Source organism: Pavona decussata, unplaced genomic scaffold (assembly GCF_977016875.1).
Source record: "Pavona decussata unplaced genomic scaffold, jaPavDecu1.1 SCAFFOLD_115, whole genome shotgun sequence".
Taxonomy (NCBI): domain Eukaryota; kingdom Metazoa; phylum Cnidaria; class Anthozoa; order Scleractinia; family Agariciidae; genus Pavona; species Pavona decussata.
This window is the reverse complement of record NW_028145529.1, coordinates 265,346-278,576: the sequence shown is the minus strand read 5'-3', so window position 1 is coordinate 278,576 and position 13,231 is coordinate 265,346. Positions and strand designations below refer to the sequence as shown.

Below are 13,231 nucleotides of genomic sequence, written 5' to 3'. Positions count from 1 at the left end.
GATAAAACTACCGCACAACAACCATTTTTGCTAGGAATTCTTATTGAGAGGAGAGAAGGAAACGCTAAACAAGAAGTTCCGTTCTAAATACGTTCTTCTGGTGTGAAAGGCAAATTAAAACGTCTCTGAGTTACATTTACTCTGGTTGTTGACTTGAAACATGCGTTAGAATGCGTTCAGCAGAAACCATATTGTTGCTGCAACAAAGTTTTTGTAAAGTTTGTACGGTTCTTTTAAGGTTTTTCCAAAAATGGAACAAGAAACTAAGTAATCACGTGTTGTTTATTCGATATTTTATGCCTTGCTGGTTGATTAAAGGTGTAGGCGCGAAAATTTAGATTTTGTTGTTTTGTATGTCGGCGTTACGTATTTCTATAGGTCATTAGCGTTCTTGATTTGCGTTCCTCGTTTATTAGTTTTTTCACTCCGTTCCCCTTTGTACTTAGTTTCGCGTTCATTAGTCTTCTTTGTTTTCTTAGGTTGTTTTCGTACTCGCTAGTTTTATTTTGCATAATGCTATATATATAGGTTACTTGTTAGTTTTGTTTTGCTGCTCATATTGCGTCAGTCGTTCTAGTTCTAGTTAAGTTCAGTTTCGTTTTAAGTGTAGCTTCTAAGTCAAGTTCCAAGTTCAAAGTGTTTTTCTTGTCGTCACATTCGTCTTGTAAGTATTCGTCGTTTATTTCGCTTGTCGTTTTCTATTCGCATTGTCATTGTCATTGTTAATTTATTTATGTCTGTTATTTTATGTTATTTTCAGTTACCTTACCTTACCTTACGTACTTGCTTTCGTCAATAAATTATGTTTGGTTGGTGTACGAGTTAAAGCGTTTGCGACGACAAAAGAAAATAAGATGAGAACCAGGCTTGGTTCTTTCTTTCTTTCTTTCTTTCTTTCTTTCTTTCTTTCTTTCTTTCTTTCTTTTTTTTTAACGTAATTTCTTGTTTAATGACGATCAATCAACATTAGTAATATAAATATTACAACAACAACAACAACAACAACAAAAAAAAAGAAATAAGTTTCGGCTTGAAAATTTCAAGTCATAGAAAGACTTTTTTGGTAGTAATTTCTAAGTTAAATCATTAATGATGTCGTCTAGTGTTTTGAGGCATGGTTTCAATTAAAGTAAACTGCCATGTTACCGAGGAACACTAGAATGGACCATACTCGTATTCTCGCTATTACGTAAACTGGATCTAGCTTGCAATGGAGGCTTGTGCGGGGGAATAAGGTAAAACTGTTTGCATTTCAAAAGATTCTCCCGCTGAAGCCTCGTGTGGAAGCTAATTCCATTTACTGGGAATACGAATACTGTCTTTTGAATGAAGAGGTTGAGTAATAAACAAGTTTATACAGTTAAATTTTGAACAATAAACAGTCTCATTTTGTTTACAGAATTCAACTTTCTTTGACCAATACAGACAGTTATTAACAAAAACTAGAGGAACCTTTGACGGCTAATTAATCATGATCAACATTCTGCTATTTAGGGGTGCAACGAATTGTAGAATAATGGCTCCAACCCACAAGATACCATACGTTCAATAAAGTTAGTTAAAAAACCAACAACAAAAGAAATTGTCAGCAAACAAAACATATACAGTTGTCAACCGTTATCGCACAACTAATTCATCCCCAGCGGGCTAGCTAGAAAAATTTACACTCACTTTAATTTTTTTCTTGTTTGCTTTCACCTGACTAATAAATAATGCAAGTGTATAATGCATTATATTTGAAGTCCTCTGTATAATTTCCAAACTATATTTTACATCCTTTTAAATATTCCTGTTCAAAAATCAGTGTGGAAATAGTGGCCTGTCATTGACTGACCTCATGTTGTTGTCAGCATCAATTACTGACGGTCGAGTTTCAACTTTGGCGTGTTCCTAAAAGCGCAGTAACTAGCTACAATGCTCAGTTTTCTAAGTATACTCACATAACGTCAATGTCAATTATTCTCAAATAGTTATTATTCTAAAATAAAATACTAGTCTTTTTAAAGAAACAGTGTCACCTATTTTCAGTGTCACTTTAAATAACCAAAGAAAAAAAAACAACAACATATTTTTATGGTTGTAAACGTTCAAATAATGGTTCAGTTTTATTAACAATAACCCTGCTAGTGCACAGAAACTTAGTATTTTTCATATTTGGCTGCGGGTGGCTAGGATGGAAATGGATTGCAACTGATCAATTTTTTCAAGTTCCCTCTGAGTATTGGAAAAAAATTGCTAAAAGCTGATTATAGTTTGTTATTTCTCTGGGAAGTCATTTCATCTCCTCTTAGAAAAGAGATTCTTAGTCAACTATTTTAGCAGCTTTGACCAACATACAGCAAAATATCTGTGACAGTGCCCCTTTAAACAAGCAAAACCTTGACTCCTGATTCTTGTTACTCCATGGTGGATTCTCCGTAGAATATTAAAAACGTTGTAAGTACTGTGAGGAACAAAAACAACCAGAAGAACATTCGATCCATCACCAGAGCTGCAATACGCCATTCCTCTCTCTGCCTTTCATCTTCTTGCCTGGCACGTACGTCGTCTGCAAGGGTGTTAATATCATCAAGCAGCCGTTCAGCGAATGAGCTCTGCCCTCCTACGATGCTCATACTTCGGATGCTTCGTCTGCTCGGAGTACTTCGGCCACTCTGGGAAACAATTGACATGTCATCGCGGAATTTTCGTGGGCTCACAGGGAGGGTCATATAGACGTTATCATCGAGCGGCAAATCATCATTTAAATCGAACTCGATTTTTTTTCTCCTGTTTTTGGGTGTCATTTTGATCTCATCCTCTTTTTCTATTTGGAAACAAAACACCTTTGCCATGTACCCCAGGATTACAACGCGAACCCATCGAGGCATTGGCGAAGTTGATGGACTTCGATGGAAAAAGTTCAAAACCGCACAGGTGCTGACCAGTGACATTGCAGTAACAAACATGGTTGCAATAAAGTATTGGCCCAGAAGCGGAACATCGTCGGAAGTGGCTGGAAGTGTTTCGGCGACAAGCAACAAGAATACGGTCATTGCCAACAATACAGTGATTCCCAGACCAATTTTTTCTCCAGACTCCGGTGGTAGGAAAAACAATATCAGCGTTAGTGTGGAAATCAATGCGCACGGCAGGATTAAATTAAAGACGTAGTATAATGGTTTCCGCTTGATAATCAAGTTCAATGTCACATCGTAAAACGGATCTGGACAGCAGTTATAATACGCTATGTTTAACTTTGCCGGCATGGCAAGTAGATTCCATTCACCATTTTGCATGAAGAGGTTGAGATCAGCTGATTGTTCCGTCGATTTCATTGTCAAACGGTCTCCCTGAAAAGTCCATGAGCCAAACTTTAGGGAGCAGTTTTGCTTGTCAAATGGAAAATTTGCAACATTAATTTTGCAAGTGCTGGTGAAAGAGCATGGGGCATTCCATTCGTTATAGCCGTCACTGTTCAAAATGACGGAGGTTTTGTACTTCTCTAACCCACCACCGTAGCTGTCGTCGGCACTGGAGATAGGAAATAGAATAAATAGATAGAAAAATAAATAGATAAATAAATAAGTAAATAAACAAACAAATAAATAAATAAATAAATAAATAAATAAATGAATAAATAAATAGTTGCAATTTTCCTTACGTTACGTGGCAGAGCAACTATAATCCTTTTAGGTTCACAACAGTTATTCTACCATTAATTGAATCACCCAAAACATCTACAATTGTCTCGATATTTGGAGGTACTTATGACTTAGTATAATCCAAACGAAAACTAAAGCTTGCAGAGTGAAGAAAAAAATCACAGCCATACAAAAGTAAAATTAATGACAAATAATGCTTCACTAACAGAGAATACCAAGTATCATTTGCTCAGTAGCTATGGCGATAGCATAAGGCAAAACTGAAAAGAAATAGATGACTTGGCTCTTTGAATTTGCGTGGACTTCGTGCTTGATTATTGGTTGGCATATTTGAGTGATTAGAAAGAAACGGTTCTTTCCAAAACATTTTCTGGTTGTAGGAACGAGACATAAAGAGTGTAAACTTTAATCCCAAGGTGCTTATCATAAATTTATCTCAGCTGGCCCTACAGGCATCTTAGTTCGTCAATGGAATTCGCCCTTTTTGAAGCACTGTCAGAACAAGTTAAAAACCGAACGAAAAGTTCTTTAAGCTGTCTTTGAAACCTACAGAGACCTAATTTTAAAAGCGCTTAAACGCGCTGCCCTGGAAGAATAAATTATAGTATTTAATAGCAGACGGGACTCATAATAAATAGAATTGGATAGATAACAATTCTTAGGGTATATCAAAATCACTCACTTGTTGTAGAGTATGACATCTGGTATCCACACTTTACTGGGATCAACATTTACAGATTTTATTCCACCGTAGTCGGACTTATTCCATCCCAACATCGGATTTTTCCATTTCTGTGGAAGATAAAATACATAAAAGCAGAAAATAATGCCTTCACTAGCACAAATACGTTGCCAGGTACCGTAAAGCTTAAAAAAACTACACGAACGAGGGGGAAAATAAAATTCTTCGCCGGCCGACCCCTACCCGAGCCAAATTAATGCCCCATTCACACCAAGGCTTAAACATGTTTAAAAGCTGTTTAGTTAAACACATTTTAAAATTGTTTACTTCATAAAAGCTGCTTTCGCATTTTTGTCGACTACAGAGTTAGCAAAAATGAAAGCACAAGTTAAGGTTTACTTGAATCCTATGTCAAAGCTAGTGATTCAGCTTTCTGTTACCAGTTATCATTTTGTTAAACCTGGTTTAATTAAACATGTTTTGTTGGTGTGAATGGGTCCTAAGATTCGGGAAATGATCTTGATACAAAAAAAAAAAAAAAGAAACAAAGACGTTTTCTCATGTTAAGAAGCAAAACAAAGTATGTCAATGAGAATTATTTTGTTAAGTAAACTGTACTCGTGTGCATGATATAAAATGTTTTGTCCTTGATCCATAAATCAGATTGCTATGCCCTGTGAATATATATATACTGACAAATGTCAAGCTTGGAATTTATCCACACCAACTTTCTCAGACAGGACATGCAGGACATGACTGTGGCCGACTTTGCGTATCCTCTTGCTAATCTTAGTCTGTCAACAAATCCGGTCAAGGGAGTCACTCTAAAATTCAGGATTTTGGTTGCTCCACTTGCCCACTTGATAGCTCTCAGTTTCCTTGAATTAACTCCATTAGCCCACAGTGTTCCTACAATAGGTTCCTAAGCCGGGAACCTTCGGATTAGTAAATTTCGGTCTCCTGGCCACCTTTTCTTTGTAACTTAACTTAAATTAATTAATTGTTTTTTTCTTTTGCGTAATTACTTTGTGTGGCAAATAATTAAAAAATGTCTCCTTCAAAAACTCATTTAAAATTTCGTAAGCCCATTGACCTATCAAATGGTCGATAAAACATGTACATCACATGCAATGGTTTTGAAACCCGATAAAACCTCCTCCTTAGTATGCGGTGTTTAATGTTTTTGTCGTATGCTAATTTCCAACGTTCACAAAAGCACAATGTTATGGACTCTCTTGACACACGCTTTTCCAGGAATGTTTTGGAAGCTGTATCGGGTCTAAAACCACTCGGCAGCGCCTCGTGGTTTTAAATCACGATAAAACACTGCTGCTCAAGTTGTAACCCATTACTTTAATATTATTTGATCGACCAAAGTTATCCCATTTAGTTATATCAATGGGTAAACTTTCTACAGGTCAACCTGTCTTTATGTCGCTATACTACTTCTTCGTACCTGACGAATCCAGACGTTTAGAGTCAAAAGCTGAGACTTGCTATTCTGTAAAGGGGAGAAGAAAACTTGCATTAAAAGGGACAGTGATCAGATGTCCAGGATGTTATTTTAATTAAGTTAGCTTTATTGTTTTAAAATACTCGTCAAAATTAAATGATGAAAACGAAGAAGTATAAACCAAAGAGACAAAGCAAGGGAAAATGATACAATACAGGGCTAAACTTAAAGTGTTAGGTACGCAGATGGCCCGTAATCTCACGGTAATTAAAGCGAAAATGCACAACCACAATCCGCGGTTCGAAGTCCCTCAGTCCAGCAGTCCTTCTAATTCCTCGATTTATCTCAAACTAGTTACTTTGTTATACTCTGTAGAATTTTCTAAGTTGTTTGTTTAGTAAACCGAACTTCGTCATTTTAGCGGTCACTGTTCCACTAGAATAAACTTCCTGCAAAGAATGGTCCACGTTCCTTTCATCCATATTGCGAAAAAGGGCGCAAATGAATAATAGCAGTGCAAGTTAATTTCGCTGGTTGAGATAACCTTAATTGCGGTAAGCATTTCCGGCATTGTTTTATTTAATTAAAATATTAAATGTCACAAAGTAATAGCGATTACTTTGGACATGTATCTGCACCATTATCAAGTCGCTGGCAGAAGGATTCAAGGGATGAACATCGGCAAAAGATCCTTTTTCGTGAGAATACACGGCCATTAAACAATTTGCCAATATTGCTGTGCTCTAAAACTTGGATGGTGTTTATGAGCGTAGTGGCCCACTGTTTCCTGGGTATATTTAGGTTTCTGTAACAAAGGGAGGTGTGGGGGTGGGGGAGTAGGAGGAGAGGAGTAGAAAACCGCACCAAGGAGTGCCCCTTAGGTCAAAACATTCCGCCAGCATTTTGTCAGGTTTTCTTGAAGGTCCGCCTGTACCCACTTACATTCCTGGGTGGAAAGAAGTAATGTGACAGTTAAGTGTCTTGCTCAAGAACGCAACTCATTAAATAACTTACCACTGAGATAATCTGTATCAAAGATAAACTAAAATCAACATTGACAGCGTCTGTGGTGTTGTAAACTGGTCTGACTTCTTTGTCATAGTGTTCAAACAGATCTCTCAGAAGACGAAACTCCTCTGTTTCGCGTTTATCTGACGAATCAACCAGAACAAAATATCAGCACAAAATTTTGTATTTGACTAGGGTGTTCTTGTGTACCTTATTATTTCAGCAGACTAACTATGTCTATACACATCTTTTAGCTTCTTTTGGCTTTCTTGTGGTTCTCGTTTCATGTGAGGAAAACAAAGTTGCCAACTGGAATGGGAGCATACAGGTACATTTCTCTGCACCGCGACATACAACTAAAACTATTTTATTTATTCTCTCCCGGCAAGGCTGATTTTCGGAAAAGGCTTTTTAAATGAGAGGAAGTGTTAACATAAGTAAGTAAAGTAAGTTAGTGAGTAAGTGAACTTTATTAAAGACAGGGTTGCCCAATCAGCTACGGGGCTGTTATCCTGAAGGGCCCTGTATACACCTAAAATCCTTATAGCAAAGTAATGAATTACAATGATCGCTTGTAGTCTAAAAACTTGTGGTCTGAGAAGAAAATCACAATATATATGATTCTAATAAACACTTTTGGCTAAAATATAACAAGCAACGTATCTTCCTATTTTTTTTTTGATATTTTGATCATCTGCTGTTAAAGGCTTGACTAAGTCTCAACCTGAACTTTCTGTCTTTTTCAGCTGTGAGGGATGTGTCATGTATTATCTCTTTAAGTTTTTTAAATGACCCAGATTTTTGTCATCTATCCGGCAAATCTAGTTGATTTGTCCAAATTCGTCCTTTTTCTGCAAATTGGCAAAGAATCTACATCCGGCTACATTTTGAACCAAAATGCTGATATGCTACGAGGCAACGTTACAATAATCGTCATACATGCACCCATGGCGTTTATGGCTTCAATGACGTCAGCGTTTTTGGAAGCCCGTTTTCGCTGTTTACACTAGTACGATTACAGGGGCTGCGTTTTCAAATGTCTCCACTTGGGTAGAGCGTTTTCGAACATTTTTGATCGTTGTTTTAGTGTGGACACAAGGCAAAAAAATGCGTCGAAATATATGACTTTTTGAAACGGGAGGTATGAGTGTGGACAGAGCCTTGCTGACGAAAGAAAAGGGTGAAATAAGGAAGCAATTACCTGCTACAACTGGCCTTTGATATAGCGTCAAAACAATAACCACCAAGTAGAACAGACAAAAGGGTAGTCTTGAGTACATTCTCCTACATGTCTCATTCTTCATCGGCTACTATTTAGAAAACGTTTTCCTGAAAGAAACAGGAACAAATTGACTCACATTAAACAACATTGGTTAGATGACCGCATTGTAGAACTAGAATGTATTGTTAAAAGTACTAAGCCCGATTTGCTTCGAGTGACTTCTCAAAACATTTCCCGAATCTCCTGTAGCTGGCAGCAGAAAGCTATTTTCATCGCCCAGTATTATTTACAATGAGATTATGGAATATGCCTCAGAAAATAATATAGGACTTACAAATTTGACATTCAGCATTCAAGAGATTGTTGGTGTTTTGGCTAACTGAGTGCGCATGTGTAGTCTTTTTATTATACCATCTGCTTATGGCAATAAGGTTTGCTTTTGCGTAATCATAAAGATAAATTTTAACCCCTCAAAAAGAAAAAGTCAATCGTGGCAAAATTGTTACATTAAATATATAAAACAACACTTCACCAAAGGAACATCTATAAGAAGAAAAGGAAATAATTAACATGAACTCAGTTTGCATGTTCATTTACAGACGATAGGTTACTGCATTAGTCAAAGCAAAGTTAGCCAGAAGCAGTCGTTTGGCTGTTTACGAATGGGTAACAAGTTATGATATTTAACTCAGTTAGGTGCAATTCCACGGAAGGTCCTTCACAGATCTTCTCACAGCCAAATACCATGTACGTTTTAATATATCATCTTTGTAGGGTAATTCAGTTTGAGTATAATATGGGCAATTAATACCTTGTCTGATTTCGCAAACTTACTGTGGTTTGCCACTTCTAACCGCAATAACGAAATATATCCATTTTAATAATACAAAAATAAGGATTAACCTTGACTCAAGCCAATGATTTGAGGTAAACTGTTTTATTTTCTCCCTCCGTTGTAATGCAGACAAAGCCACAAAACCAGCCTATACCGGACGGGACATCTCCCAGAAGTTTCCTCTGGATCATGAAACGTTGATGGCGTTTGAAATCACAATTTGTCCAAACATTTGAGGCTAGGCAACATCCTCCTTTGTGGATTATTGATGCTCCTGTCAACCAGCCTTGAGGGACAGCTCTTAGTAAAATTTTAATGCCTCCAATCGTTATTTCCCACACGTAGGAAAGGCATAATGTATACGAGACCTTTTACTAGCGTTAAATACAATTCAAATAGCAGATACGAATCGAATGCGCAAGCTGTTTTTCTTTCCCTTTATAATGGTTGATTGAAAGGACGTCCGTCATTGGTATTTGGAAGAGCAATTAATCTTTTTCTCATAAATGAAAGCGTATATTTTCTTTCTTTCTTTTCTTTTTTTCTGGTAAAAAATATTTTAGCGCTAAAACTAGTACCTGTTCTGGGCTTGCTGACTGTCGACAGTAAAGGAAGAACTAAGGAGAGGAGCGTAAACGTGTTAGAATTCCTGTGAAAGAATTTTCAATTTGAATTTTAATTCTTAATGTTAATTCAAGTTTAATATTGTCCACGGGAAGTATGGATGTTAGCTAAGAATTATAAACAATCTTGTGAGCAGCCTTGTCTGTAGGTTACCACAATGCATATACAATTCTAGTTTTAATAACAACATGCAGGTACTTTTGAAAAAAAAAATATTGTAAAAATTCTCGAAAAAGTATTTGTGTAACATGTTCAATTTATTTTTCTAGTGTTAAAAAAAATGTTAATTAAAAAAGATATATACAAAGAAGATTAATTTATCAGTAGAAAGGAAAAAGTGGTCACTTCCGTTGTTTTGATTGTGTGAAATCATTTGCAGGTAATTATTGATGCTTGCTGATAATTTCACTGCAGTCTTTTAGGTTAGACAGTATCCACAATCAAGACAGAACTATATATTGCGCCTTCTAAACCAACCACATTAAACCTACAGCGCAGTACAGTGTCATTTCCGAGTAAATACTGCCAAATCAAAATGCTTGCATAACATTTTAAAGTTGTCCCAGTGTCAACATCACGAAACTTTCAAGAATGAAAGCTGAAAAAACACAAGTCCTTTTAATAGCCTGCCCTCTACTTCGACGTCACACAGAAGTGATTAAATCAAGAATTATTTTATATAAAAAAAATACTGAAATGGTAAACATAATGACGAACAGAACTTGTTTGAATAAATTTTCAAGCGATTCATGCAATAAAATAATAAGGTATATATATATATATATATATCCTACTTTTACTCTCAGAATGCATAGGACAAACAATCAACTCAAAATATTCACGTATAAAAGTTACAAACCTTACTAAATTTAGCTAAAAATTTATACGCGTTTATGACAAAAACTTCTCCAAAGTTTACACCAGTTTATATCAATATTTATAAACGTCAAAATCGCCTCGTTATATCGCAGGACAAATTTAAGTGTTTCATTGACACAAATGTGACCGCTCTCGTTGGTCTGAAAGTAAAACTACTAAACGAGATGAATTTTACGCAACGGATATTAAAATCTTACCTCGCAAAAGCGCCCATGCGGTCAATAGTCCAGATATTTTGCTTCTGCTTTAATAGAAGAATGAATCCTGAATTTTGGTTGTAAACTTGACGGCTCTCCACTCGCTTAATGACTTCGCGTTACGTTAATAAAATCGTCAAGATAAGAGTTACGAGATAGAATCAAATTAGTTTTGGCCTGCGCTAACTCAAAGCCCAACCGTCAATGCTGATTACAATTCAACTCAATTTTGTTGAAACGGCTTGAGTGTGTCCATAGGTAGTCCCCACAAGCAAAGAAAAGCCAATTGAGAACACTCGCAAATTAACAGGTGGCACAAAACCACCGTCTCATTATTCAAAAACAATCGCGAAACAAATATAAACAAAGCCATTGTATAACTAGTGCTTGCCAAAGATACTCTCAAATACCACTGGGAACATTCTTAATCGTAAAGACGTTTTTTTGCATTCCATAAAACTTTTGGGTAACAAAGAAGCTCATTTTTACCTGCAAGATTAAATTGTCACCAATTTGCGTTAAAATATTTTGTAAGTTATATTAATATGCAAACTGTACGGTGCAATTGCCATTATTAATGTGGCAAAAGGACTTCACGAAGGCTCATTGTTCTTGTTTTTATCTTAAGTACACAATTTGATCAAATGTCCTTCCCAGACACGACCGGAGGGGACTATAGTAGTTTACAAATTATTTCTGTTTAATTTTCCTCTTTCGTTTTAATTTATCACAGGACGCCGATGCTAATTTAATTTCAGTTTATAGTTTGTTACCTAGTTCCAGGCCGCAAAAGACGTAAACGTGTATTTCTCAACTCAGGAAACTTCCTTAAGTTAAACATACCTAAAATTAAATACTTATTTTCATTCCTTATCATACGAGTCTAAAGCTCAAAACTGCTTAAGAAATTCTTGAACGAGTTAAATTGCAGCACTCTTTGGAAGGCCTATGATCCTTGGACAGCTTTTCCAATCTCCAGGTACTAAAGAGATAGCGCGGGTCTTGGCAACTGAATACCCACGCTAAAATTCATTCCTGTTAGTTTAGCGCCCATTCCTTGTTCTTCAGATGCGTAGGCGGACTTGGGCTTTTGACGCAACTACCACTAGAGATCTGGTGTGGTTTCGCAACTGGTGTTGATGACACCTTGGGGGTAATCTCCAACAGCTGGAGAAGTTTTGTGAGGAGTTGCTACCCTGAACAGCGTATTGTAAGGCATTTGTTGAGGTCAGTCAGCATTATCAAAATCCTCCCCCTTTACACAGCTGCTGGAAAACACAGAAACATCGCATTTAATTAAAAAATGTGGACCACTGAAATGATTGTTACGAGGAATTCGTCAAGGCTTGGACGTATTCACCTCAGTTAAGGGCTTTGGGATCCAGTTATCTACTATACACCTTACGGAATGCTACCTTGGGCCAGTGAGGAGCTTACTATCTGCCCCAGAAGGTCTACCAGAATCAGCTCTGTCACTCTGACTGGCATGATTCTGCTGATGATATTCGTCTGATGAAATCAGTGTCAAAGCCCAAAGGTTCCTCCATCGTGTTGGACTAGATTGCAGAAGTTTGGCCTCTGCCTGAATTCTAAAAAAAATACGGAGTGTGTGGCACTAACTTTCTGATCGGCCATTTGACTCTTCAGACGACATCAGGTGCAGACGGCTTCAGTAAAAAGCGACCTTAAGTATTTTGGGAAGGTATCTCGAAGCAGGGTATCAAGTTGGCCTTGTGATGATGAACTAATGAAAATCAACTTGGAGTAGGGATATAAAACTTCTTGATATAAAGACAACTGCTCTCACATATAAAAGAGCTACCATGTTTACTTGTATTGATTATTTTTTGACGTATTAAAAAATAAATGAAATGAAAGAGCTGATATTGCATGGTCTGGAGTTATAAACATTCCTTCTTATTTGCTTTAAAAAAGCAGTTTTATGAGTGGTCGGTCTTTGATTTATTTGGAATGATTATTGTGACAAAGGACTGGTTATTTCAGAATCAGCAGTTCTAACGTCATCGAATTACTGTTGATCCTCTTAATCCACAATAAACAATTCCGAACCTCCAGTGGGATAGAGATCGCACTTTCTGGTACTTAATCGGACTATTTCGTGTCTATCTACGGGGAGATAGTCGACCTTCGGAAAGATCTAAACCGTGTTCGATACCTTGAGGGCTGTATATAAGTAGACAAGGCCTTAGACGTCAATTATCAGAACCGGAAAAAAGACTTTGCGTCAGCATGGGCTTACGCGCCTTGTGATTGACGCAAAAACCTAGCAGAACCAGGATGAAGATAAAAGCCAAGCGAAATACAGGCAAAAAAAAAAATTGCGGCATTAGTTAAGAAAAATGCTTTCACAACAGACTATAAACAAAAAATGACTTAACGGAAAAGAGTTTGTTATGGCGAGATGGTTAAAACGCATTTAGGAGACAAAATCTAATCTGACATTGTTATCTCTTAATGTACCAAAATGTATAATGATCAGCGTTAATGTCATGGTGGTACATGTTAGGGTATGTGGCAAAATATATCAGAGGGAATATTTGTTATTTTACTTTTGTTGCATTCAACATTGGTACCTCTTATGGGGTGAAAACATTTCGAACCACTCCTATTATCGAGGTCATGGTAAAGCTAGAGGATTTACGTATACTCACAAATTCTTACGATCA

General features: G+C 36.8%; 1 protein-coding gene across 3 annotated transcripts; it reads right to left on the bottom strand.

Annotated features, from left to right (window-relative positions):
* Window positions 1-928: 928 nt before the first annotated feature.
* On the bottom strand, window positions 929-10,792 carry LOC146469866 (neuronal acetylcholine receptor subunit alpha-10-like). 3 transcript variants are annotated; one of them, XM_085122708.1, is made up of 7 exons: window positions 10,545-10,792; window positions 9,423-9,461; window positions 7,989-8,116; window positions 6,794-6,930; window positions 5,783-5,827; window positions 4,327-4,436; window positions 929-3,513 (listed from the first exon to the last, which is right to left on the bottom strand). In XM_085122708.1, the coding sequence occupies exons 3-7, from the start codon at window positions 8,089-8,091 to the stop codon at window positions 2,397-2,399; spliced, it is 1,512 nt and encodes a 503-aa protein (XP_084978834.1). In that variant the 5' UTR covers window positions 8,092-8,116; window positions 9,423-9,461; window positions 10,545-10,792; the 3' UTR covers window positions 929-2,396. The 3 variants fall into 3 exon arrangements, with proteins under 3 accessions (XP_084978834.1, XP_084978835.1, XP_084978836.1); XM_085122709.1 differs by lacking the exon at window positions 9,423-9,461; XM_085122710.1 differs by lacking the exons at window positions 9,423-9,461; window positions 10,545-10,792 and adding an exon at window positions 8,344-8,432.
* Between the last annotated feature and the right edge of the window lie 2,439 nt (window positions 10,793-13,231).